General features: G+C 37.6%; 1 protein-coding gene across 2 annotated transcripts; it reads right to left on the bottom strand.

Moving 5' to 3' along the window:
• Positions 1-1,461: 1,461 nt before the first annotated feature.
• Positions 1,462-19,427, bottom strand: LOC143718574 (uncharacterized). Of its 2 annotated transcripts, XM_077209593.1 has the most exons (4): positions 19,356-19,422; positions 18,371-18,498; positions 16,451-16,512; positions 1,462-4,079 (listed from the first exon to the last, which is right to left on the bottom strand). In XM_077209593.1, the coding sequence occupies exon 4, from the start codon at positions 4,036-4,038 to the stop codon at positions 2,551-2,553; it is 1,488 nt and encodes a 495-aa protein (XP_077065708.1). In that variant the 5' UTR covers positions 4,039-4,079; positions 16,451-16,512; positions 18,371-18,498; positions 19,356-19,422; the 3' UTR covers positions 1,462-2,550. The 2 variants fall into 2 exon arrangements, with proteins under 2 accessions (XP_077065708.1, XP_077065707.1); XM_077209592.1 differs by lacking the exon at positions 16,451-16,512 and having other exon boundaries at positions 19,356-19,427.
• Between the last annotated feature and the right edge of the window lie 6,823 nt (positions 19,428-26,250).

Below are 26,250 nucleotides of genomic sequence, written 5' to 3'. Positions count from 1 at the left end.
CAGCTGCAGTCCAATCTTTGTTAATCTCCCCCACATTTTTGAATGGGTTTTGTTTCACAATCCTCTCCAGGGTGCGATCATCCCTATTGCTTGTACACTTTTTTTCTATCACATCTTTTCCTTCACCTCTCTATTAATATGCTTGGATACAGAGCTCTGTGAACAGCTAGCCTCTTTAGCAATGACCTTTTGTGTCTTGCCCTCCTTGTGCAAGATGTCAATGGTCATCTTTGGGACAGCTGCCAAGTCAGCAGTCTTCCCCATGATTGTGTAGCCTACAGAACTAGACTGAGAGACCATTTAAAGGCCTTTGCAGGTGTTTTGAGTTAATTAGCTGGTTAGAGTATGGCACCAGGTGTCTTCAATATTGAACCTTTTCACAATATTCTAATTTTCTGAGATGCTGATTTTGGGGGTTTCATTAGTTGTCAGTTATAATCATCAAAATTAAAAGGAATGAACACTTGAAATATATCAGACTGTGTGTAATGAATGAATATAATATCCAAATGTCACTTTTTGGATTACTGAAATAAATCAACTTTTTGGTGATATTCTAATTATATGACCAGCACCTGTAGTTAAGAAGTAGGCTTATGCTTGAATAGGCCACAAAGAGATCAGCTTACTGGGCTACAGTAAAAGGTTTTTGTTGTTTTTTTACATATTTTAAAATGTACATATTATAGCTAGCTTGTTGGATTATTTTGTGTCTATAAAAGGGAAGTATATTGTGATTATTTTTATATATAGATAGATATAATGTATGTTTGTATATGTATATAAATTTGTCAGATCGGAATTTACTTGCTGTGGAAAAAATTAATTAAAAGGTTTTGTAAGGGTAATGCATCTTGTTTCTTATTAAGTATTTAGTACATGATTTCGATTTTTTTGAGCCACAGTGTGGTAACAAATGACTATCATTCACTTTTTAAGTAATTGTAGTTGCCATTTAGAAGCATATTAACTTGTCTATGGTAGGATCTGCCATGATTTAAGAGTTCTACTAGGGCAAAATGCAAAATCAATATATGGCACGTGATGGTTCTATAAAGTCCCATTTGAAAAAGCTCTTTAAAAATAGGTGCCATATAGTACCAAAACAGGTTCCCCAATGATTACGAACCAAAGAACCACTGTTGGGTACTGTTAAGCACCATTTTTGTTGAGGCTATATAGTGCTAAATGGCACCTAATGGTTCTATATAGCACCTGTAAAGATAGGTGCTATATAGCACCTGTAAAGATGGGTGCTATATAGCACCTGTAAAGATGGGTGCTATATAGCACCAAAACTGGTTCCCCTATGATTACGAGCCAATGAACCACTTTTAGTGCTGTTTAGCACCATTTTTGTCTAGAGTGTAACTGTCAGCCTATGATCTTGCTCTGTGTGTGTTGGTGTTTGTGTGTCTGTGGGTGTATATGCGAGTGAGGGAGAGAGAGAGAGAAAGTGTGTGTCTTTTGCACTATTCATTTTATTTAACATATTCTCAAAATTTTCTGTTACAGTTTGTGTGTGTGTGTGTGTGTGTGTGTGTGTGTGTGTGTGTGTGTGTGTGTGTGTGTGTGTGTGTGTGTGTGTGTGTGTGTTTGTGTGTGTGTGAGTGAGAGAGTCTGAAAACATTCCACCGACTGTCAAGGTTTGTGAGATTTGATGACGAGAACAAGAGCTGCAAGAAAGCAAAATGACAAACTGGCACTTAGGTAGAGACTCATTTATGTACAGTGTAACATGGTCATGAGAGAAACCTGGGGAAGCGAGAAGTGAATCAAATGACGCATGGCCTTCAGGGACATATCGCCACATGACAATATTTTTTTTACTTCTTCTGCTCTTGACACAGAGCTCCAGCAAAAAACAAACAAAACAAATGCTCAGAACGATGCGAAGGATCAAGTCTGAGCTTCCAAGTGCACAGTTCGTGTGTGTGTGTGTGTGTGTGTGTGTGTGTGTGAATTTTAGAGTGTCACCCCTTCACTGCTGTGAGCTTTTCCTGCATAATGACTGAATTATTGAATGGATTTCACATATTCTCACAACTTTGCTCTGTATTACAGAAAGTGGTTCATATAGGTGTGTGTGTGTGTGTCAATATCACACTATTGATGTTTTAGAGTGTCAACCCTTTACTGCTGTGTACTTTTTATCAGCATTGTGACCGATTTGTAAATTTGACACATACAAATTCGGTGAATTTGTGTTTTTGTCGATTTCCCATTCATTTCCAATTCTCATTTTTGACCGAAGAGTACAAGTGTGACTGTTTTTTTTTATGACCACTTAGCCTGCTCAAATCATGCCCTCAATTTTTGGAATGCGTGTTCACATACCAAATGCCACCAAGTTTCGTACCATTCTGATGAAGCTGTGATTTTTAAAAATTCAAGACTACGAAATAGGAAAATGTTTCGGTCAGAAGTGACCGAAGAGAACCTGAGGGTTAAGTTATCAGTGATCATACAAATAGTTTGTCAGAACTGAATGCTTCTGTTGCTTCCGCAAGTTATCACACTTTAATAGGAATGTTCAGATTTGGCTCATATTCAGCTGCGGTGTGAATGCAGCCTTGATTTTAAACAGATGAGTATTTTCTGGTGCCATTTTAAATTGCTAAGCCATTTGAAACTCTTTCCACATGAAGAGCAAGAATGTGGTTTCACGTCTGCATGACTTTTCAGGTGTATCTTTAAGTGTAAAGGCAAAATAAATTTTTTATAACACTGATCACACTTAAATGGCCTTCCTCCAGAGTGAATAAACGGATGAATTTTGAAAATTCTCCTTTTTCTAAACGTTTCAACACATTCAGAACTCAATTTCTTTCCAGAATGAGTTTGCAAATGTTGTTTCAGGTTTAGTGCTCCTATGAGGCTCTTTCCACACAGTTTGCAGGTATTAGGCTTCTCTGTGGTGTGAATTCTCATGTGTTTAATAAGGTTTCCCTTTTGAGTGAAACTCTTTCCACACAGTTTGCAGGTGTATGGCTTCTCTCCAGTGTGAATTCTCATGTGGACTTTAAGAGTTGGTTTCTGTGCAAAACGTTTTCCACATTGAGGGCATGTGTAAGGCTTCTCTCCAGTATGAATTATTATGTGACTTTCGAGGCTTCCTTTATTATTGAAACTTAGTCCACACAGCTTGCAAGTGTACGGCTTCTCTCCAGTGTGAATTTTCATGTGCCTGTTAAGGTTTCCTATTTGGTTGAAGTTTATTCCACACTGTTGGCATAAGTACGGCTTTTCTCCAGAGTGAATTTTCATGTGGGAGTTAAAGTATTTTTGTCTGTTAAAACTTTTCCCACACTGTTGGCAGGTGAAAGAGCCCTCTTCAGTGTGAACTCTCATGTGGACTTCAAGGCTGTGTTTTCTGTTAAAATCTTTTCCACACTGTTGACAGGTGAAAGAACTTGCATCAGTGTGAATTCGTATGTGGTCTTTAAGGTGTCCTTTTTGACTGAAACTCTTTCCACACTGAGGGCATGTGAAAGGCTTCTCTCCGGTGTGAACTCTCATGTGCCTGTTAAAGCTTCCTTTCTGAGTGAAACCTTTTCCACACTCTTGGCAGGTGTAAGACTTATCTCCGGTGTGAATGCTCATGTGCTTTTTAAGGCTTCCTTTTTGAGTAAAACTATTTCCACACTGTTGGCACGTGTAGGGCTTCTCTCCATTGTGAGTTCTCATGTGGACTTTAAAGTTTCCAAGTTGATTGAAACTCCTTCCACACTGTTGGCATGTGTAAGGCTTCTCTCCATTATGAACTCTCATGTGGACTAAAAGATTGCGACGTTGATTGAAACTCTTTCCACAGTGTTTGCAGGTGAAAGGTTTCTCTCCGGTGTGAATTCTCATGTGGACAGTAAGACTTCCATGTTGAGTGAAACTCTTTCCACAATGTTGGCAAGTGAAATATCTTGTAGTTTCTGTCTTTTGAGATCTTTGTTGAGGGGAAGTATTTTCAGTTTGTAAGCAACTAAAATATTTTTTTCCAGTTATGAAATCATTATGTTTCTCAAACTGATCTTTCTTTTCCATTTCATCTAGCACTCCACTCTCATCTTTCAGTGTTATCAGGTCTAGGGTAAAAAAAGAGAAATACAAGTTAAACCCAGTTTAATGGCATACATTAACAAACATCAAAACCAACATGTATGCTAGATCCCATATGCACAGTTTAAGTCCTATCTATTTGACTGCCACCATTTTGTCTGTGTAAATGAAGAGACGTCTCATCATTTCTCCTTGTATATTCTTCCCTGAGCAACATTATGTTTTTTTTCACTGATGCAAATGATACTCAGTTCAATAGTTCTTTGCAACCTACACTCTTAAAGGAATGTATAGAAAAAGTACACAAGTTATGTGCAACACTAATTTAAACAATTTTGCATCAGTATTAAATAAAAACGTGTAGAAGAAATAACCTTTCACATTTTTGTGTAACTTAAAAATTAACCCCCTAGGAATTTACCCAAAGCAGAATACAGTCAGTCCATAGTCTGTTAATGACAGCGACTTGCCAATTTGTTTTTACTTGTATATTGTTGTAAATAAAATATATGTATGCGTTAATCAACTACCCCTCGCATCAAAACCACCTTTATACCAGGGAGCAGACGATTTGCACCAGTGACTGCTAGCAAGATTCTTTGATTTAAGCTGTACTTTAATATTAGGCAGCTTTCTATTGGACAACGCAATAAATACGAAACAGATAAAATCAAAATATTTTCAACTTTCACATTAAATCCCTGTTAGATTTCACGCACAAAATTTCTCAAGCTATCTCACGTGACTGCACATTTTACTCGATTTTAGACCTTGTCAAAGAAATTGTGCCAGTAATGGTGTATTATAAATAACATTGTGTCTAACGTTATATTTATTACACACAAAATGGTCCATATTCCTTTCCTATGTTCTCACCAGATTGAATTTATCCAGGTAAGCACTGCAGTAAAACTCACTGAATCATTCATTCAATTATTCCAAATCAAGCATTCTAAACAACTTAACTACTGACGAAAAGAAAAAGATCAACACATTGTGATTTCCTGCATGTATCTTACTGTGTATTTGTCTCAAACAGCCTCTTCACTACAGATGAGCTGAAATTGGCTAAATCCTTGATTGCAGTCTTTCTCTCTATGAATCTCAGCATTGGTGGAGAGAATTAAGGATATAAGTACTAAAATTGGATCTGGCATAATTTAGTTTACAGTTCAACTAAAATGTTTGAGTATTAGAAAAAAGGCTGTTGCTTTCATACATATATATATAAAATAAAAAATAGTATGATGAATGTTAAAAAAAATAATTTGACATGTGGAACTTTCTTATATTTTTATATAGTTGTAACAAGTTGGCTCAAAGGGGAAATATAAATAATAACTCATAACTTGTTATGATTAATTGTGAATATTTGGGTCAGTTAATTGGATTAACTTGATGTAGCTAAATAAATATTACAATCAATTAATCGGTTCGTCCAACGAACTCTTTTGATTATTCATTTAGTTTATTCTAAGAAAAGAGTATCTTTCATGGCCACAGAAAAATTATTATTACTTAGCATGTACAGCGCTTAGAGCATGTAACAGGATCTTTATGAACTTTATTGCAAGCAGAGGATCAAAACCAAATACATATTGTGCACAAGTTTTATTAACGAAATCACAAACACATAACTAACATACAAATAATTACACATACAGGGCAGGGGTAAGATGGTAAATGACTGAATCTTTTCCGTAGCTTTTTTTTATTTCTGGTTTCATTCTTTGAACATTAAAAGAACCAACAGCTTATTGTCAAAGCCCCTCATTAAATGTATACTTGCATGGCCTTTGCAGTGGGCACAATTCTTGAAGTTGTTTTACAAAACCATCAACAACTTCAATTTTCAGTGTCAAATGTTGAAGCTGCAATCGTTTTCTTCTCCGTTGGATGAAGAAGATGATGAACTTGGGTGGTTAGTGTCGATTGTGGCCTACCGGCCCTGGGCCTGAGAGGACACGCAGAGCAAATGTTGGGAGTTGCGATGGACTTCTTCTGCGTTGAATGAAGACATTGTGCCAAACTCCTGAGGTTGTCCTTGATTCTGTTGTGGTTGAGAGAGTCCTCTCTCTCCTGAATGAGCACATGGCTGGTTGTGAGTCGAGGCCTGCTGCCCTGGGGTCTGGGGCCTGCTGAGGCCACACAGGACAGCACAGCACCTTGAACATACCGAGAAGGTCGAAAAGAGAAGGAAGGGCAATTTAAAGCCTGAGAAAGGTCCCGCCTCTCAGGGTTGGCTCGACCAATAAGAAAGGTGGAATTTCCAAGTGGGAGGATTTGTTTTATGGATCTTTGTTTCAAGCATACTCATTTGCATGTGCAGCTGGATTGGTTGCTGATGAGGAAACTATGAAAGATTCTTGTAATACTAATATGTTGCGCAGCTATCAACATATCATACACGACAATTTCAATCTTCAAAGTACCAGTTTATAAAGACCAATCATGGTATAGGTGTGGTTACATTGACCGTTGTTTCTATTATAAAATACACAGTATCAAAAATAAAAAAATAATATAATTAAAAGACACTGCACAAGGCAGTAAATCATTCACACAATTTTCTGGGGTGCATGTCTGTTTTAAAGTCTGTTTCTGTCTTGAACACCGTGACCACATTTTTAACAGCAATAAAACCAACTTATCTGATCGTAGTCATGGTAACCAAAGACCCTTCTTACCCTTGTTGGGGGGATGAGACCACAGGTCCCAGAGTTAGTTTTAAATATTATCTGTTAACTATAACAAATAATTGTGTCCGATTTGTCTCAGAAGTTAATTAATAATTCATATTGCTTTATTTTAGTTCTTGCTTACAGACGTGGCGGAGGAAAGTTGTTTCTCTTTTATTTCAGCAGAGGGCGATGTGTTGTATTGGTGGGTATTACATGACGCCATAACTCTTACTAGAAGTGAGCACGAGAAAGTGAACAATGGCGGAAGGAAAGACAGCTAGAGATATACGACCTGCACCATCACATTTTGAACACTTTGGATTTCACAAATTACCAGGGAGTGATCAGCTAGACATGTCTAAAGCCAACAGGACATCATGACTTTGCGTAAACATACATGCCACTTTCAAGTCAAGTGGCGTGTTATCTATACGCATTTTGAGCTATCCGCGTGTATGTCCACGCTGAAGCGAACCGCCATCTTCTGCGTGTATGTCTACGCCGTTAAATGTCCGAGTGATTTTGCGTGTATGTGTACGCCGTTAAATGTCCGAGCGAAACGAAGCAAAATGTATATCTATATCTGGGGAGCGATATATTTTTTCCTAGGATGGTAGGGGAAGACTCATAAATGGTATTAACCCCAGTGACGGGCAGGTTTAGGGACGGGGTTGGGGTAGGTCATATATTTATATATAGTGATGTAACGTTAAGTCAACGGCGTTGATAAACACGCTGAAAAGCGATTATGCGTGTTGATAGTACGCCAAAAATGGAAATACGAATTGGCGTTTCATACATATGCCATTTCATGAGACCAGTCTGCTAAAGCAGTGTGCAAAACCTGTCGTCTACGTGCATCATACTGTGGTAATACAAATAATGCTGATTTCAGACTGCACGATTTTAGCCCCGATTTTGGCTCGCCGACAGGTTTTGAGAAATCGCCGACAAATGCCCGAAATCACAGGCAAACCGGTGCTCGTTCACGCGAGTGACAATCACGTGACAATTATATCAAACAGAAAAAAAGCACAAACATTTGCATGACCAGCAGCAACAGCAGGACATTTGCAAAATTATTTATTTACCCCCAACTCTCTGCAAAACACAGTACTTGCTCCCCTCGTCTTCCCAACCATTTCCTGCATAAACTGTTTTTGTTTTTTGTTTTCATTTTCGCTACAAATCAGTGCACAGACAATTTGGATCGCAATCTTCTTGTAGGCTATAATTTTAATAACAAATTCAGTGTCGCGCGAGAACTCCGGTCTCACGCACGCGCGACCTTCCATTATTTCCTTATCACTTCTCGCGTTTGTTTGGTTGTGAAACGTAGTTTGCGGGCAAGGCAGAAGTTGTCAGCGATTCTTTCTTTTGTAAAGTCATGCAGAGTGAAACCTCCTTCGCCGATCCATCGTGCAGTGTGAACACAGCAGCAACTGAATGTTACCCCAGATAGTCATGCAGTGTGAAAACAACAGTGACCGGATTATTTTGAAAATTGTGCAGTCTGAACTCGGCATAACATGAGCGCGCATCTTGCTCGACACCATCCAATGCTAAACGCCAAACAACCTGTGAAAGTAGAAGAGCCTGCAAGTCAACGAACTCTGAGTGAGACATTGAGTAAATTACCCAGCGTTGCAGATACAGTGGTGTGAAAAAGTGTTTGCCCCCTTCCTCATTTCCTGTTCCTTTGCATGTTTGTCACACTTAAGTGTTTCGGAACATCAAACCAATTTAAACAATAGTCAAGGACAACACAAGTAAACACAAAATGCAATTTGTAAATGAAGGTGTTTATTATTAAAGGTAAAAAAAATCCAAACCATCATGGCCCTGTGTGAAAAAGTGATTGCCTCCCTTGTTAAAACATACTATGACTGTGGTTGTCCACACCTGAGTTCAATTTCTCTAGCCACAACCAGGCCTGATTATTGCCACACCTGTTCACAATCAAGGCATCACTTAAATAGGAGCTGCTTGACACAGTAAGGTCCACCAGAAGATCCTTAAAAGCTACACATCATGCCGAGACACAAAGAAATTCAGGAACAATTGAGAAAGAAAGTAATTGAGATCTATCAGTCTGGAAAAGGGTTATAAAGCCATTTCCAAAGCTTTGGGAATCCAGGGAAACCACAGTGAGAGCCATTATCCACAAATGGCGAAGACATGGAACAGTGGTGAACCTTCCCAGGAGTGGCCGGCCGCCCAAAATTACCCCAAGAGCGCAGCGACGACTCATCCAAGAAGTCACAAAAGACCCCACAACAACGTCCAAAGAACTGCAGGCCTCACCTGCCTCAGTTAAGGTCAGCGTTCATGCCTCCACCATCAGGAAAAGACTGGGCAAAAATGGCCTGCATGGCAGAGTTCCAAGGAGAAAACCACTGCTGAGCAAAAAGAACATCAAAGCTCGTCTCAATTTCTCCACAACACATCTTGATGATCCCCAAGACTTTTGGGACAACATTCTGTGGACCGATGAGACAAAAGTGGAACTCTTTGGAAGGTGTGTGTCCAAGTATATCTGGCGTAGAAGGAACACTGCATTTCATAAAAAGAACATTATACCAACAGTAAAATATGGTGGTGGTAGTGTGATGGTCTGGGGCTGTTTTGCTGCTTCAGGACCTGGAAGACTTGCCGTGATAAAAGGAACTATAAATTCTGCTGTCTACCAAGAGATCCTGAAGGAGAATGTCCGACCATCTGTTTGTGTACTCAAGCTGAAACGAACTTGGGTTCTGCAGCAGGACAATGATCCTAAACACACCAGCAAGTCCACCACCGAATGGCTGAAGAAAAACAAAATGAAGACTTTGGAGTGGCCTAGCCAAAGTCCTGACTTGAATCCTATTGAGATGTTGTGGTATGACCTTAAAAAGGCCGTTCATGCTCGAAAACCCTCTAATGTAACTGAATTAGGACAATTCTGCAAAGATGAGTGGGCCAAAATTCCTCCAGGACGCTGTAAAAGCCTCATTGCACGTTATCGCAAACGCTTGGTTGCAGTTGTAGCTGCTAAGGGTGGCCCAACCAATCATTAGGTTTAGGGGGCAATCACTTTTTCACACAGGGCCATGATGGTTTGGATTTTTTTTCACCTTTAATAATAAACACCTTCATTTACCAATTGCATTTTGTGTTTACTTGTGTTGTCGTTGACTATTGTTTAAATTGGTTTGATGTTCCGAAACACTTAAGTGTGACAAACATGCAAAGGAACAGGAAATGAGGAAGGGGCAAACACTTTTTCACAGCACTGTAAGTCAAGGCGGATGACTAAGTCAATTGCTATGTTTATATGCAAAGATATTCGACCATATGGCGTTGTAGAGAATGTTGGATTTAGAAACATGCTTCACACTTTGGAGCCACGTTACGTCATATCGTCAAGAACGTTTTTTTCGTGCCAACACTCTACAACATCAAGTCGGCCGTAATAAATTCACTAAGAAGAGCTTGACGAGTCACTTTAACCTGCGACGTATGGACTTCCCGAGCTATGGAGTCTTATGTCACTGTAACAGCCCATCACATTACAAATGACTGGTTTTTGTTGTCTCACGTCCTTCAGACGAGAGCCTTGCACGAGAGCCACATGGGGGCAAATATCGCAGAACTACTAAACAATACTAAACTCCATGTCAGGTGCTTTGCACACATCCTCAGCCTGGCCTCACAGCGTGCGCTAAAGCTGCCAGCTGGATTTTTCCACCGAAATGCCATAGGACTTCATACTTTGCAGGCGAAAGAGGACGTGACTGTTGGTGATAGGGTCTTTAAGAATTGGGTAAAGAAGTCAAAGTCTCACACAGTCGAAAACCTGGTAGAACAATTCAGACTTGAGATTGAAGCCATCGATAGCCATCAATTCAACTGGTTGCATAAGGAAGAAAAATTTAGGGAAATGAAGGAAAATGTTGCTCAAAATGAAATTGTCTTGCACATAAGACTTTTCAGAGTATTACGGTTGAAAGCTGAATTCAGAAATCCAGTCTTATCACTTCGCGGGAAGCCGAAAGCAAGTCACAGAGCAAACTGCAGTTGCCTACACATCAAAAGGACCCTAGAGCTATGCAACTCTGTCCCCATCATTAAGGCATGACGAGAGAGCTGTTTGGGCACACATCATGCCTGTTCTGGAAGATGTGATGCTGGAACATAACCAAGCCATTGACACATTGTATGTCATCAGTGATGGTCCCGTAACACAATACATAAACAAAACCAACTGTTTTATGTTAAGCCAAGTTCCCTTCACAATGGGCTTTAAACATATAACTTGGAATTTCTCAGAAAGGTCACATGGCAAGGGAGCCCCAAACGGTGTTGGGGGAGCAGTCAAAAGAACAGCAGACAAGTATGTTCTGAGAGGCAGTGATTTGCAATCTCCAAGAGATTTCTACGAGTTTCTATCCTCCCAAACAGAGACGAGTATGAAATTCAAATGGATTGAAGAGTCAGATATTGAGGCGTACGACAAACTGCTACCTCCATCTGTCAAACCAGTTACAGGGATTCTAGGTAAACACCAAGACTTGTCATCATCACCAGGAGTGATCCTGCACAGAGACTAAGTTGTTTTTGTTTATATCCTGAAGTGTGTTCTTGCCACAAATCAAAGAAGGTGGATTTTGGAAATGCTTTGGGGACTGAATCAAATGACTCCTTTGAGGAAGAAGATAGATGCACACAAGGAAAATTTGTCATTGTGGAGTATGATGGCAGACCATATGTTGGGCAGATCATGGAGGTTCATGGAGATGAACTAAAAAACTGCATGAAGCAAAAGAGTGAGAATTAATTTGTGTGGCCAGCGGCAGAAGATAATTGGTGTCATATCTGAACCGGAGCCAATGCACCGTGCTTCTCGACTCGCACCCCTTGACTGGTTGATGTTCAATTCTTGATTGATGAATGCTGCCACGTGCTAAGATGACCTCACTATTGAATATGTTGTTAAGCATCTGATAAAAAATATAGTTCCTGGAATTGTTTTATTATAGAAATTTCATACATGACTGGTAATATTTTAAAATGAATTGAAGTTGTTTTTTCAAAAGTACCTAAAAAGTACCTAAAAACTGAAAAAGGAAATGTGTACAATCTTCATGATTTTAAATGTGTCGATGTGTTTAAATGTGTTAAGTATGATTAAAAACTGCTCTAAGAATATGTTTTAGATGGAATGGAGTTCATGAATGTTATGCAATGTTTTTAGGGATTTTATTTTCCTGTCAATTTTACTGTTTAGCTGTTGAATTTTGCAGTTCGACAATGTCACAGTATTCTTTTGAAATGGCATTTTACTGAATTTCTCAAAGATATTATATGCATCAATGTTTCCTTATTGATGGATCTAGAAGTATCAAAGTTACTTTTGGTGTGCTATGTATTGCACAGTTTATATTCTTGAAAAATAAAAACAAATGTCCTCCTTTATAATTGTTATTACAATATATATTCTGACTCTTTTTATGCAATGACTATCTTTGTACTTTGGTGTGACGTTTTGTCCTATGGTATGACAAACATAAAACAACAGAAAAATATACTTGTTTTAAAATATCTTTTAGAAAAAGAGTCAAGTATGGCATTAGATGAGTTACAATATTATCTCCTCTTAGATAGGTACAATTTCAAACAGTTTTGTAAGGTTGGCGAAAAACTTTTATTGACATTCGTGGGCAAAAGTTTATCAAGTTCATCTATTTATGGTGAAAATGATTCTAATTAGTACTTTCATGTAAAATAAATATCACTTTAATAAAAAAATTTTTTTAATAATGTGAACAATTATCACAAGTATTTTTTAATTAATATAATTTCTTAGTACTTTTTAGGGATGGCCCGATACCATTTTTTTTCAAACCGATACGAGTACGAGTATTTACATTTGTGTACTTGCCGATACCGAGTACCGATACCGATATTTCTACCGCAAAAGTAACTATAGGCTCCCAGAAAAGAAGACAGAAGACTATTTTAGAACAGGTTAGAAGACTGTTTTTATTTTCTTCTCTGCTTGTTTTAACAAGTCTAAAAATAAATAATAATGAGTAAAATAATAAATGTATTAACACACAAACAACTGTTAATTTAACATAAAAGCAAGCAGTTACTGCGTGCATGGTCTGACATGACTGAATGCGCCCAAAGTGCGCTCCCTTAATAGTCTAATTCCTAAAAAGCTGACAGTTCATCGCGATCTCACACATCTGTTATTATCAATGAAGCTGACTGCACAATGAATCTTTCATAATATCCAGACTTTGTTTGTTATAATTAGAGGATTTGCCAGCATACAGAATTCAGCACTGAACAAAAAAGTTTTGAGCAGTGAGGGGAGTCTATCTTAAATGCTTCTGATTAGCCATTGCGTTCAAGAAATCAACACACATGTCTGTGATTGGCTACATCGCTCAACGCTGCAAACATGTTATGAATAGAAACTCTGGCCTGTAAATCGTTTCTATTTTGTTTTAGTTGTTCTTCTTGCTTTTCTGCAACAGATGAATAAAAATCTATTAGTTTTAATATGTTGTATTCATAGATATTTCTAGTTTGCTGGAGTCCCGCAAATCGTTTTATTCTCCCGGAACCCGCACACACAGAGTGAGTGCATTACCGCCCGCGCCCGCGCTCGGCCATCAGATCTAGTGCCGCGCCGCACTCTTTTGCGTTGGGAGTGCACGTCCCTATGCCTCAGTTCACCTCGACAAAGCACCAGTTGGTGGCCAGTTTCGTTTCGCAAAATGTACGTGGTATCGGGGCGTGGTATCGGCGAATTTTTATGAGTACGAGTATATGAGGACAGTATCGACCCGATCCCCGATGCCAGTATCGGTATCGGGCCATCCCTAGTACTTTTTAAATGTCACACCAATAGGACACATTTACAGTACTGTTGAGTGAAAACATGAAAAAAATATGTGAAGTCATTGACAAGATGAGTGACCACTACTATTTTCTGAAACTGCAGTTTTCATACTCCATGATTATATGTATTTTTTTCTTAAAAAGTTATGTTTTCCAAAAAAGTACTTTTTCTTGGCCATTTGTCAACTACCCTATATATATATATATATATATATATATATATATATATACACACACACACACATATACACACACACACACACAAAACGGTTCTTTCTGTTTCTCGAATCTGATTGGCTGAGAGCCTTTTCCAGGCGTACAATATTTGCGCAGTAACAGCACTCTAACCGGTTCACCGTTTGTATCACTCTGCTTGCGGCGACTGTCATGGCGGTCGAGCAAATCCACCATATGTTTTAAAAATACTACTAGGGCTGTGCAATTAATTGAATTTCGATTTTGGCTCCCAACGATCACCAAAATAGTACAATCAAGTAAAACCATTATTTTGCCATGTTCTGTTTTGCAAGAACTTATTTTGTCTTGTGTTCTGAATGGCACGCACACATCCATCCCTCCCGAAGCAATAAACTCTCTCAGCTTGAATGTTTAAACTGATAAGACTTAAAGTCCCTGTAAAGGCAATTCTAAAAAAAAAAATTAAACACATAAATATAAACATTATAAATGTTAGAAATGTATTGCTAAAACATATTGCAAAGACTGTTAACTGTGAAGTACTGAATTGTGGAATTAGACTGTTAAACAGTTATTCACCATTGCTGTGTTCTGGATTTTTTGGGCGGGGCTAAAACGGTGTCTCGATGACGCACTGGACCCCCTCGGCTCCCGCCTTGGCCTTCATCCTCCCGTCGCGTCGACAACTGGTGCCATCATCGGCAGTGCATGCTCACCAGTGTAAGTTGCCTTGTGTGGTTATGTTATAATTATAGTAGGTAGTCCACAGTAACTGGGCGGCAGCTTTCCCGCGAGTGGGCGTGGTTTCAGCGCAGTCAGTGTACATGCCGCCAGCGTTTGAGAGCAGAATACTGCTCATTTTTTCAAGATTTTGACAGCTTATTTTATGTACTTTCCGGCTTTTTTTATCATTCAAATTTGGTTGGGTGGCTAATAACACATTTTTCTGTGGTGTGACAAACTCAGAATACATACTTAATTTTGACTTTACAGGGACTTTAAAAAGAAGTGAAAATGACTAACTTTAGTTATGATGCAATGCATGCTAGTGACAATTCCGTCATGTCCCGACTCCTAAACGCGAGAATGTAGTTTTGACGCTTGCCTTGTCCAACCCATTTTGAGAGACGGAGAGAGAGAAGACGCAGCACCGCTGAACACTCACGGGGTTTGTGAAATTGCGTCTTGGAGAAAGTTTTAAAATGATTGATTTGATTTTATAATCTGTGTGGATTAATTTAGGGTACTCATACAATCTACATGCTAAAGTGAATCAATGTTTGCGGGGGAATTTACCGCATTGTAAGTGGTAGACCTGCGGGAATTATTAAATACTTATTGAAGTATTATCTGTTATATTATTTATTTTAATAAAGTACAATCAATGTTGAAATTTCGATTTTTTTAAGAATTGTTGAAAAATCTTTTTAATAAATGCAACACGTTCCCAAAGTCATGTGAAATAAATGTTACATAATCGTGATTTCAATACTGGCCAAAAAAAATTGTGATTATGATTTTTCCCATAATCGAGCAGCCCTAAATACTTCTGTAGTTGTGTCACGAAATGCGGTTTTAAGAGTTTTTAGGTGAGAATTTTAGACCTCCAATATGTGACTAATATATAATCTTAGTGCCTATTTTACGATCTGTTGAGACACTTTCGCAAATGTGACCTCCAGGGCAAGCAATTCGATTGGTTCAAAGCACATTTTATGGGTAATCGCTTTAGTGCCTGGTTACAAATCAGATATCACTTTATTATATAGGCTAAGTCGTTTGAACTACATTATAACGACCATTAATGTCTTTTAACTGATGTTTCATAGATTGTCAAATTAAAAATTTCTGGTTCTTAGTGTTTTTTTTGTTAGCTGTTAACAGCTATCTGAAATGCTTAGAGATAACTTTTTTCACCATCTACGATATTTCTTCTTAAAAAATTTTAATAAAAAACTTTGAAAACAAATATGATACAATCATAATTCTGTTTAAGAATTATGACATGAAATGCTTGTATTATAAATGTATATTAGCCTATGCCTTATTACTTAATAACAATGTCGCAAAACAGACCTAAAAAATGTAATTTCTTTCACTTTAACTATAAATAGTCAGGATAAAAGTAAAAGATTATTACATTAATTAAAGTTTGATTAATTACATTAAGAATCGCGAGAACAGCTTTAGATCAGGCATACTACTGGGGTACTCAGCACTTCACCATACTAGCATGTGAATCGAGTGCAATAACAATGATGCCAGAGCTGCAAACTCTCACGCATTCACCGTGAGACTCACCCAGTTGACACTTTTCACAAGATCTCACGCCACACATCCCATTTTCTCACGCAGAGAAAAATTGCAAAGCAAAGAGGACACTGACATTGACAGACAAGACAGAGTAGGTTACTTTTGATATGGAACAAATTCTCAGCTCTCAGATTCTGTCAATTTTACTACGAAATTCAAACAATAAGTACAGTTTTGGCGCTTTAAAATGTGACGTGACAGGTTGCTGTAGCACCTGGCGGCACATGAACCGATAATCTCTCTTTACTACTAGTTAAATGAACACAAATGAACAATAATAGGAAGCCTATGTTGAAAGATACAGAACAACTTACCGAAATGTATATATGCCTCGATAAATCAGTTTTTCAACCGTGGAAAGAGGTCCATAAAACAGCTGGAGAACAATGTCACATAACGTTACATTTACCTCAGAAAAAAAACATTTAATGAATGATTAGTATTTTGCTAAATATGTGCACTATTACATATTTATTATATGTTTTATATCATTAAAATATTATAAAGTTGTTATAATAAAAACCGCATTATATTTAATTTAAGTTATTTTTAATTTAATAATACCAGCCTATGTTTACAGAATTAGGTGAGATTTTTTTTTATTGAGAAAAAATACCATGTATCTACTGTACCTAATGTTTATCAAAATGAATCGATATTGAATCAAGATCGGAATCAAACCACAATAATTGAATTGAAATTTAAAAATTTGTATCAAAGAAATAATACAAGCAATAGCCTACCAGTCATTGCACCATAATATGCTGTCACTAAACTTAATGAAATTGTTTAGTTAGGCTACCAAATGTTTTGATAATCACAATAGCCTACACTTAGTGATGCAAGTTTTTTTTTCTAACTGATAAAGTTCACATATTATTTAAAACAAGTGAACCGTCAGTAATAAAATAAGTACAAATACACAAATTACAAGCAGAGATGAATACTAAATAACAAAGTTACAAAGTCTGACAGTAGTATTCAGGTACAGAAATTATTAATTAAACCTAAATGTAAATTAAGACTATTTGTTCACTGTATAAATCAAATATAGTTTCATCTTTGTCAAAGCTGTATTTTGTTGTTTTATTAATATTAATGACACGGACACCAGTCTATATATATATATACAGACTCCGGGAACTTCCGAGAGACTTGGGATTTCTGTATTTACGTAGCCTTTCTATTACCAGGACAATAATTGTCCCGGGAGAGTGGATTCATTTCCTGGGACAGGTTTTTAAAAAGAAGGACAATCCCGGTAAAACTGGGACAGGTGGCAACCCTAGTGGCGATTTTCTATTACCAGTACCAGCTCAACTCGACTCGCCTCGCTTTTCGCTCTGTTTTCCATTACGTCGTCATAGCGACGCCACAGGAACTACGCGACACACACACGCTACCCACACACACACAGGACAATGGAGGAAATCGAGTGTATGCCGTTTTTGATCCTCGGGATGTGGCTATTTCTCACAGCAAGACGACAAATGTTGTTTCAGGAGAGGCTGAGGGCAGCAAAACGAAACACTGCTGAAAAAAATAGCTTCGTCTGGCGCGTGCAATGATGACGCGGGGAATAGTGACGATTCTCTCTGACCAATCAGCAGTCTGCAGTGTTTTCACGTCACATTTTAGTATCGCAGGTACAGGTACAACTTTTACACAGTGGAAAACCAAACAAAGTCGAGTCGGTACTGTGTAGTGGAAAAGCGGCACAAGTGTTACTCACGTGTGGAGCGAATCAAAGCAACCCCCGTATCTGTTTTCAGGCCTTCCCGCTTCGCTCTCAGCGCTGGACAGAGTTTCTAATATTAAAGTGGGTCCTAAAGCTCTTGCCCAGATATAACCCTTAATTTTCCAGTGATTTCTTTGGAGCTTTACTCTTTTGTATTTTATCTCATCTCATCCCTATTTCTGCAGTCTTTCTTCAGTTCAAATCTCCCTCTTGCTCGTTCTCTCTCCTCCACCGTCATTCGCCCCCTAATGCTGACTGGCTATACGTGTGTTGTTGTGTCAGTCCGACTAACTTCCAAACAGCATATTTCAAATACTACTTACCCTGCCTTTAAGTATTGGAGGTCCATAATTGTATCTAACAGTGATATCATACCTGCACCACTTAAATTAGGACATTCATATGATATTCTTCAAAAAATATCACTTATTTCTGTAGAGCTAGAGATTTTAATAAGGATCAAATGACTGAGTTCAGCTTTGAGAATGAAACCAACCTGTTTGTTCCTCAGTCTCTTCATGTTTCACCCTGAATGTTTCATCAATCTTCACATCTTCACTCTCCTCTTTAATAAACGCCATCTTATAATAGTGTATCAGTAGATCTCAGTTCACCAGGAGTTTTCTGTGTGTTCAAGATGAGAATAATTAACAAAATTTAAATCAAAAATAAATCTCTGAGTTTGCTCAATCAGCTCTAGTTCAGCAAACTGGTAAGAGAGTCAGTCAGAGAGAGAGAGAGAGAGAGAGAGAGAGAGAGAGAGAGAGAGAGAGAGAGAGAAAATGGACTTAAATCTCCTGATTAACACAAGAACATAAATTATACAACAGACACTTCATGCATTTATGATGTTTATTTACTATTCAATCATTTGTAGAATATTTGTAGATTATATTGAATAGACTGCACTTTCATGTACGTATTAGCAGTTGTTTCACAAAAGTTATCATTACACATGTTTGTTTGTGTTCTCGTTGCATTTATGCCTACACTGTTTTGATCAGCATGTTTCGACAGCGCGCGATGATTCGAGCGCTTTGAACCACTGAATCATTTTTCGAAGCATTTGGTTCCGAAATCGCACACTGTCTGAGGCAATGCATTCTACGGTTTACTACGACCTTTAACGGTACGTTCTACATATGAATATGGGTAAGTTAGCATGAATGACATTCGGACATGGGCCTACTACTCTTTTTTTTTTTTGCATAATAGGTCGGAAAGTATTAGATTTCGAGTCTAGAAAAGCTCCGCTTCTCTCATCACTGTTCGTGTTTATGATAACGTTAAACTGATTCACGATATTGTGAGCGAAATGAGACGCACCTTTTCTGTCAATCATATGTGGATGTGATTTACTCACACAAAATAACGTTCATGTATGTTAGATGTAGCATTGCAATGTTACTTTCAACAATGTAGAATTCATTTTAAAAACCACAACAATTGCCTGAACGATTTAAATGCTTAAAAACACAAACCTTTCTTTAACCGTATCATAACAGACACTGGAGCGCGGCGCAGCCTTGTGACGCCACGTCGTTAGTCATATCAAAATAAAAGTCCCGTATAGTGCATAGAAATGTAAGTGCATAATGCATGCAGAAAACAGAGGTGTATGTATATATATATATATATATATATATATATATATATATATATATATATATATATATATATATATATATACAGAGGTGGAAAGAGTAATAAAATATTCTACTCAAGTAAAAGTACTACTACTTCAATGAAATTTTACTTAAGTACAAGTAAAAGTACCGGTCTAAAAATCTACTCAAGTAAAAGTAAAAAGTAGCTCATTTAAAATTGACTCAGAGTAAAAGTTACTGAGTTACTTTTTTAACAGCGGGGGTGGGGTGGGGGACCCTCCCGTGTAGGGTTGTAATGGTATAAGATTTTAACAGTATGGTAACGTCTCAGAAAATATCACGGTTTACAGTATTAATCAATTGTTAAATAAATAAACTGTATTATTAAATTATGGGTATTATTATTATTATCATCAGTTAAAATGACAGTTAAATTAATGAAAACAGGAATTTTTTTTGGTTGAACAAATGCTTTTATTAACAAACTTGAAATAATTTGTTTGTTTATTAAAATTTCAATAAAACATGTCTAATCAATTAAATTTGATAATTAATAATGAATTAGATTAACAACTTATTTTTAACATTAATAATTTATTAAAATGTTTAAGAATAATATTGTCCTATGAAATGTATTTTATTCAGAAAATTAATGTTTCTTTTTATTAGGGGTGTAACGATATTCGAACCAAACCGAAGAACCGCGATACAGAACCCACGATTCGAATGGCGATACTCTCATGGCGTACCGAACACGCCCCGCCCTGCAAGCTACCCCGGCCCCGCCCAGCCCGGCTAATTGATTGGACCTGGAATCAGTGTTGCCAAGTCCGCTTATTATAAGCGACTTTGGGCTTGTTTTTTCTGTAAAGTCGCTTACAAATATTGGTAGTCGCGGGTCGCGTTTTTTTTTGGGCTTGTTTCTAAAGTGTAGTTGCTTATTTGGGTTTGTTCTCAGCTCGTTGTCAAGCAGATATTTTCTATATGTTATTTAAACGTAGGAGTTTGTCTTGCCTGTTCCCTCTGTCTCTCCCCTTTCCCTATACACAGAGTTTTTTCCCCACCCACATCCTGCTTCTAATTGGCTCTGACCCAGATGGCAATAAGTACTAGCCAATCAGAGGCAGAGCAGGGAAATCGGTTTTTTTTCTGGTTAGGAAAACGTCAGTGAGTGACGTTTAAATGAAAATACGTGCGAGTCGCGACTGTCGCGACTGATGGTGACTGGACTGTAGGAGAGTTTTTATATATAAATTATATTTTAGATATTATAGATATAGATAATATAGTTTAATATTGTTTAACCCTTTAACTGTCACTCCCCCTTTTTTCGCATAGACATGAAAATCACTATTCAAACTTAAATGGTTGTAATTCAAGAATGCTTTCGAATATAGACCTATGGTTGGTCTTGTTTTAAAGAAGACATTTGCCAGATTAATGTTGAAATGAAGTATTATGAAGTTATGAAAGTGAAACAGAAAAAAAGTTATACAAGTTTGAGTTTATGAAAATGAACAATGTAAAAATATAATTATTTATATTTTATATAAAATATATATATTACAAAATATATTTCACTCTAAAACTGCCAGAAAATGTAAGCCAAAAATCTGAAGAAGTTGTGTTCCAAATTTTAGGTTGATATCTCAAAAAATGAGCTTTCAGTAAGATTTTATTTGGCCGCAGTACCAACATTTTTCACTAGATGGACAGCCAAGCTTCATTACAGAAGAAAAATAAACTACCGTGTGCACAGTTTTACAAAACTAGGCACAGTTTACCAATCTGTCCACATGGATGTAAATTGACAATCTGTACCCACAGTTTAAAACTATCTGTCACCACGGATTGTAACAGTAGCGGTAGCGCGGAGTAAACGCGAGTAAACGCGAGTAAACGCGATCATCTCTTCCTCAGTTACAGAATAAACATGAATGGACACCTGAAGATATGTTGAAAAATACAGTATACTTACTGAAAGGCATCATAACTCGTGTAATCGCTCAATCAGTGTTTCATCAGCGCAAAGACGTCAATAAAACTGCATAGCTTGTCACTAGCATTATATTTACCTCAGCAGGCTAGTGATTAAGTGTCCACAACTTGTTGGTTCCTAGAGAAATGAACTCTTGCACTAAATAAATGCACAATATTATCCTATATATTATATTTTACTTAACCTGTTAATTATATCTTGATTATTTAAAGTACGTTTAAAATATCTTTAATGAAAATGACAGCAACTGTGTAAATTATTATATTTCAATAACAAATTAGAGTAAAGTTAATGCAAAAACTGACAAAGACACAATTTTTTCATTAAACCACTGTTTAATTTTTTTTTTAGCTTTCTAAACCGAACCGAACCGAGACATCAAAACCGTGGGAAAACCGAACCGTCAGTTTTGTGTATCGTTACACCCCTACTTTTTATGATTTAATCCAAATATATTATCAAAAACGGTGGTAGGCTAATCAAATGTAAATTTAAACTTGTGTCCTTTTATTTTTTGGGGGAAGCGCTGCAAAAAAAAGATTTACTAAATTAAACCATGGACAAAAAAAAATATTCCTATAAATAATGTTCAAATAAAATGTACTATTATTGTTATTATTATTATTATTTTGAGAAGTAGGCTACGTTCTACTGTATGCCTACAATAGAAATATATTTCTGTCATAATTTCTCCTAGTAAAACCGAACTTTTATTTTGACGGTTCGTGAAGACCTGTTAAAAGTGTATTTGACAATGGATTTTCTCAAAAAAAATTATGAAAATGCTCATTTGGCGTTCTCTCAGATTAGCTCTGGAAATGTTCATGTATTCATATCCTCAAATTGTTTGTGAGACGCTGAAAACACCATGAACGTCACGAGTACTTGAGTATGTAGTAGACAAACGCAGCTCAGCAGAACAAATAGGGTTAACTTATATATTTACTTGCAGTATTTTTGTGCTTAGCTTAATTATCCACAGACCATGGCATGTCGCGATTGGGTTTATTGCACAGTTCTACTTTCCATGTATTCATCCATCCATTATTTTGTATGTTTTACGTGACATCTGCATTAAGTGAATTCCATTTTCATGACTGGATTCCGGGATTCCCTTTGCATCACATAAATCGGGACATACCTTTATCTGCAGGAGGGATGGTGTCCTATATCCTCTTTTTGCATCCACTTTGCGTCCACATTTTTTGCAAATTGGATATCTATCCTCGAGGACAACCACGCTTTTTTTCTACTTTTCATACTGGCCATAATTCGCTTGGCGCTTAGCCTTCAGCTTCAGCTGGGCGTCACCTTTTTTGCGCGTTTGTTCTCCCGCCCTTCAATCAATTCAGTAGTCTCCGGAGTGTGTGATTCCCCCCTTGTATTATTATTTTTTACTCAGTAACGGATATGATTTCAAATGTAGCGAAGTACAATACTTCAAAGAAAACGTACTTAAGTAAAAGTAAAAGTACAGATTTTAAAAACTACTTTAAAAAGTAGAAGTACACAAAAAAACTACTTAATTACGTAACGCGAGTAAATGTAATTCGTTACTTTCCACCTCTGTATATATATATATATATATATATATATATATATATATATATATTAGGACTGGGTATTGTTAGGAATTTCACAATTCGATTCGATTTCGATTCTTGAGGCTTCAATTCGATTCGAATTCGATTCGATATTGATTAATACAGTGCACTACTCGTCCACTGACCACGATTCAGCAATTTCTTTTTTGGAAGTTTTTTTTCGTCAAGCTCTCGCCCACAGCGCCGCCACTGGCCGGTGGGGTGAATCGATTCATAGGATTTGATGAATCGATATAGAATTGAGAAACAAATAATTGCAATGCATTGATGAGTCGAAATTTTTACCCAGCCCTAATATATACATACATATATATATATATATATATATATATATATATATATATATATTCATCACAAATACAACTATGAATATATATATATATATATATATATATATATATATATATATATATATATATTAGACGGTGGGCCGAGGGGAGATTTCGTGTTTTCAGACGATCTGTGGGGATGGATAACCCAGTTTTTTATATATAACCACTACACTTTTCAACAAAGCAAATCAAAATTGTTACTTTGCACATTACTATAATATCGGTAACTTTCTCCAGGTTATTTTCCTGGCGAATAGAGCAGGCGGCTACGTTTGGGGTCCGACATGCATGACGTATTTGTTGCCTTCATCCAATAGCGTGCGTGGGAAAGTGTCGGTGTTGGTGACGCATTTGTCAACAAACTGGCGCGCTGATATGAAGTTGCTGTCTTACTCTGTGCACATCTTTTCGAGAAGTGATTTTAGCCCAGGAAAGATTGAACTTGTTAAAGGCCATGGTGCAGGTTAAACACCACTGTCGATTAATGGGTAGATAAAGCAGTCAAGATATGTATATAAAGTTAGAAATGTCTCCAAAATGGTGTTAAAGTCTAGTTATTGTAGTTTTTGGTTAGTAACGGTTATTTTTTACGCAACTCGGCGATGACGTCACACGAGGTAGACGCAGTGGAATGTAGCCTCAGCCGTTCTCAGTTACTTGAACTAATTCTAGCAGACTGGCACTGACTTCTATGGCGTCTAACTGGGATGAGGAAGAGGCGGCAAGACCCACAGTTAACATTTATGATGGCCCACAGCCATACAATTTCGAACCGTTTAGACGTGAGAGGGCGAATGAGGAAATACCGAGAGCCGATGGCCGTCAAAGACAAATAAATGCATGGTCAGAGGAGAATGAATGGAGAGTTGGTGGAGTGTCCTGGTGAGTTGCTACCATTTAGAAACGCAGCAATGACCGCTGGAGCTAGAAGTCAATGAACAGCAGTGCATACAAAACATTTTTTTTTTTACTGTCAGTGAATAGCATCGAGTGAAAGTCAACGTTTTCTTTTTATCCAGTGACGGTGATTATGTCGTTGGCTCAGAAAAGTAACGTTACCCTAAACTTAGTCAGAAGATCTATAAATATAATGCAAGCTTGACAGTCCCACCTGTGAGTGTTTATTTTTAAACTTTTACCTCTTTCTCCGGTGAAAATGTTGTTTCACCGTAGCCGACGCCGAGTAGGCTGGTCATGTCTTCAGTGTGATTATTGTTGATAGTGCCAACTCGTTTTCCTCGCGATTGATTGTCATTGACACAGTCAGGCTTACCGGGAGAGGGAGTGAGTAGAACCATCAATTGATTCAAAAGAAAGAGAAAGATAATCTTTCCAAAGAAATCATTAGGTATTTGATCAATCAAACCCTCTCTTGTTCTCCATACTCTCCCTGCATTTGAAAACGCAATTTACAATTTGACATCTTATCAAAGATCAATTAACAGAGACAAGTGTTGAGCAACCGTCGCCTTCAAAGCATCCCTGCTGTAAGCGGTCCAACTGACGGTGTGTGGTGTCAATCCTGTCAAACTCAGAAAAGAGGTATCAGCATTATTATTGTATTATTTTTCGTTGTAAACATAAACAATAATATTGTTTACCTTTCTGGAAACAGATTCTCTTTGATAGGAAGCATCTACGAGAAAAATAATATTTCTCCTAGTTAAGAATTTTCTTTCTTGTTTTTTTTTTAAATTGGTTTTTAACCTCTCTCTCTCTTTTTCCCTTACTCAATTGAGTGACATAGTCCTCACATCACGAGTTGAAACCAGCTTTTCATTGATAGAAAATATTCATAAAAAAAATATTTCTCCCATTGAAAAAAAAAACCTTACAATTGAGATTTGTTTTAACCTTTTTCTCTCTCTTTCCCTCACTCAGTTGAGTGATGAAGTTTCCCCATCGCTAGCCTACCTGTCTACACTGAGACCAACACGTAGACATTACAACATTTCACTATTGGTGTACCGTCACTGAAACGACACTTAGCTGTTCAACCACATATAGGCTTACATTCCACACAGGTCTGTGTCAGTCTCTTCACCCCTTCGACCAACATGTCGTGGACGACGAACCCCACTGCCCAAAGGGACGACGTGGACGCCTGGCTCAGAGCCATTACAGACTGCCTCACACCAAAGACAATTGAACTGTTATTATTTTTAATAATAATCATAATTCTGAGAAGATTCCTGACACATGATTCAAGCCAGAACCACAACCATGTGGAACTAACCAAGATCACCTGTTCCTTAAGCAATGCCTTCACAGCCTAGCTGAAACTAAGCGACAAGCACATCACCCACCTTCAGGAGGAGCTGACACGTGCCCAGAGCCGCATAGACAAGCTGGAAGTGAAAGTCCAGGACGACTTCAAGTGTCAGACCACTGAGTTCCTGAGAGAGCTGATGCACACTCAACACTGCACAGACCAGCTCAAAGCAAAACCTCAAGACAAACTCAAAGTGCCTGATGAAGTGGAGCAAGAAAATAAGAAACAACTCGATAAGCTCCAAGAAGCCCTTGCAGTCACTGAACGTGACAAACAAGAATTAAAGACTGTTCAGAAGCACCTGGTAAACCAACTCCAGTCTGCTGAACATCAGCTAGAGAAAGCCAAAGCTGACATTAAAGATAAGAACTCTGAAATTAATGCTCTGAAAGACCACCTGGAAAGGTGCAGCGCTGAAATGGACCATCTGACCCAACAGCGAGATGACGCCAACGACGAGCTCTACAAGGTCAGAGATGAACTCCAGCACATTTTCCAACAGAAACCAGAGCCAAGAAGGGAGAGACCTCCCTCAGCATTACCCCTGCTGAGCAAAACAGAG

The sequence above is a fragment of the Siphateles boraxobius genome, unplaced genomic scaffold, assembly GCF_051911475.1.
Source record: "Siphateles boraxobius isolate OS27281-9 unplaced genomic scaffold, OSU_SipBor_1 61, whole genome shotgun sequence".
NCBI classification, from domain to species: Eukaryota; Metazoa; Chordata; class Actinopteri; order Cypriniformes; family Leuciscidae; genus Siphateles; species Siphateles boraxobius.
This window is presented reverse-complemented; position numbering and strand designations above follow the sequence as displayed.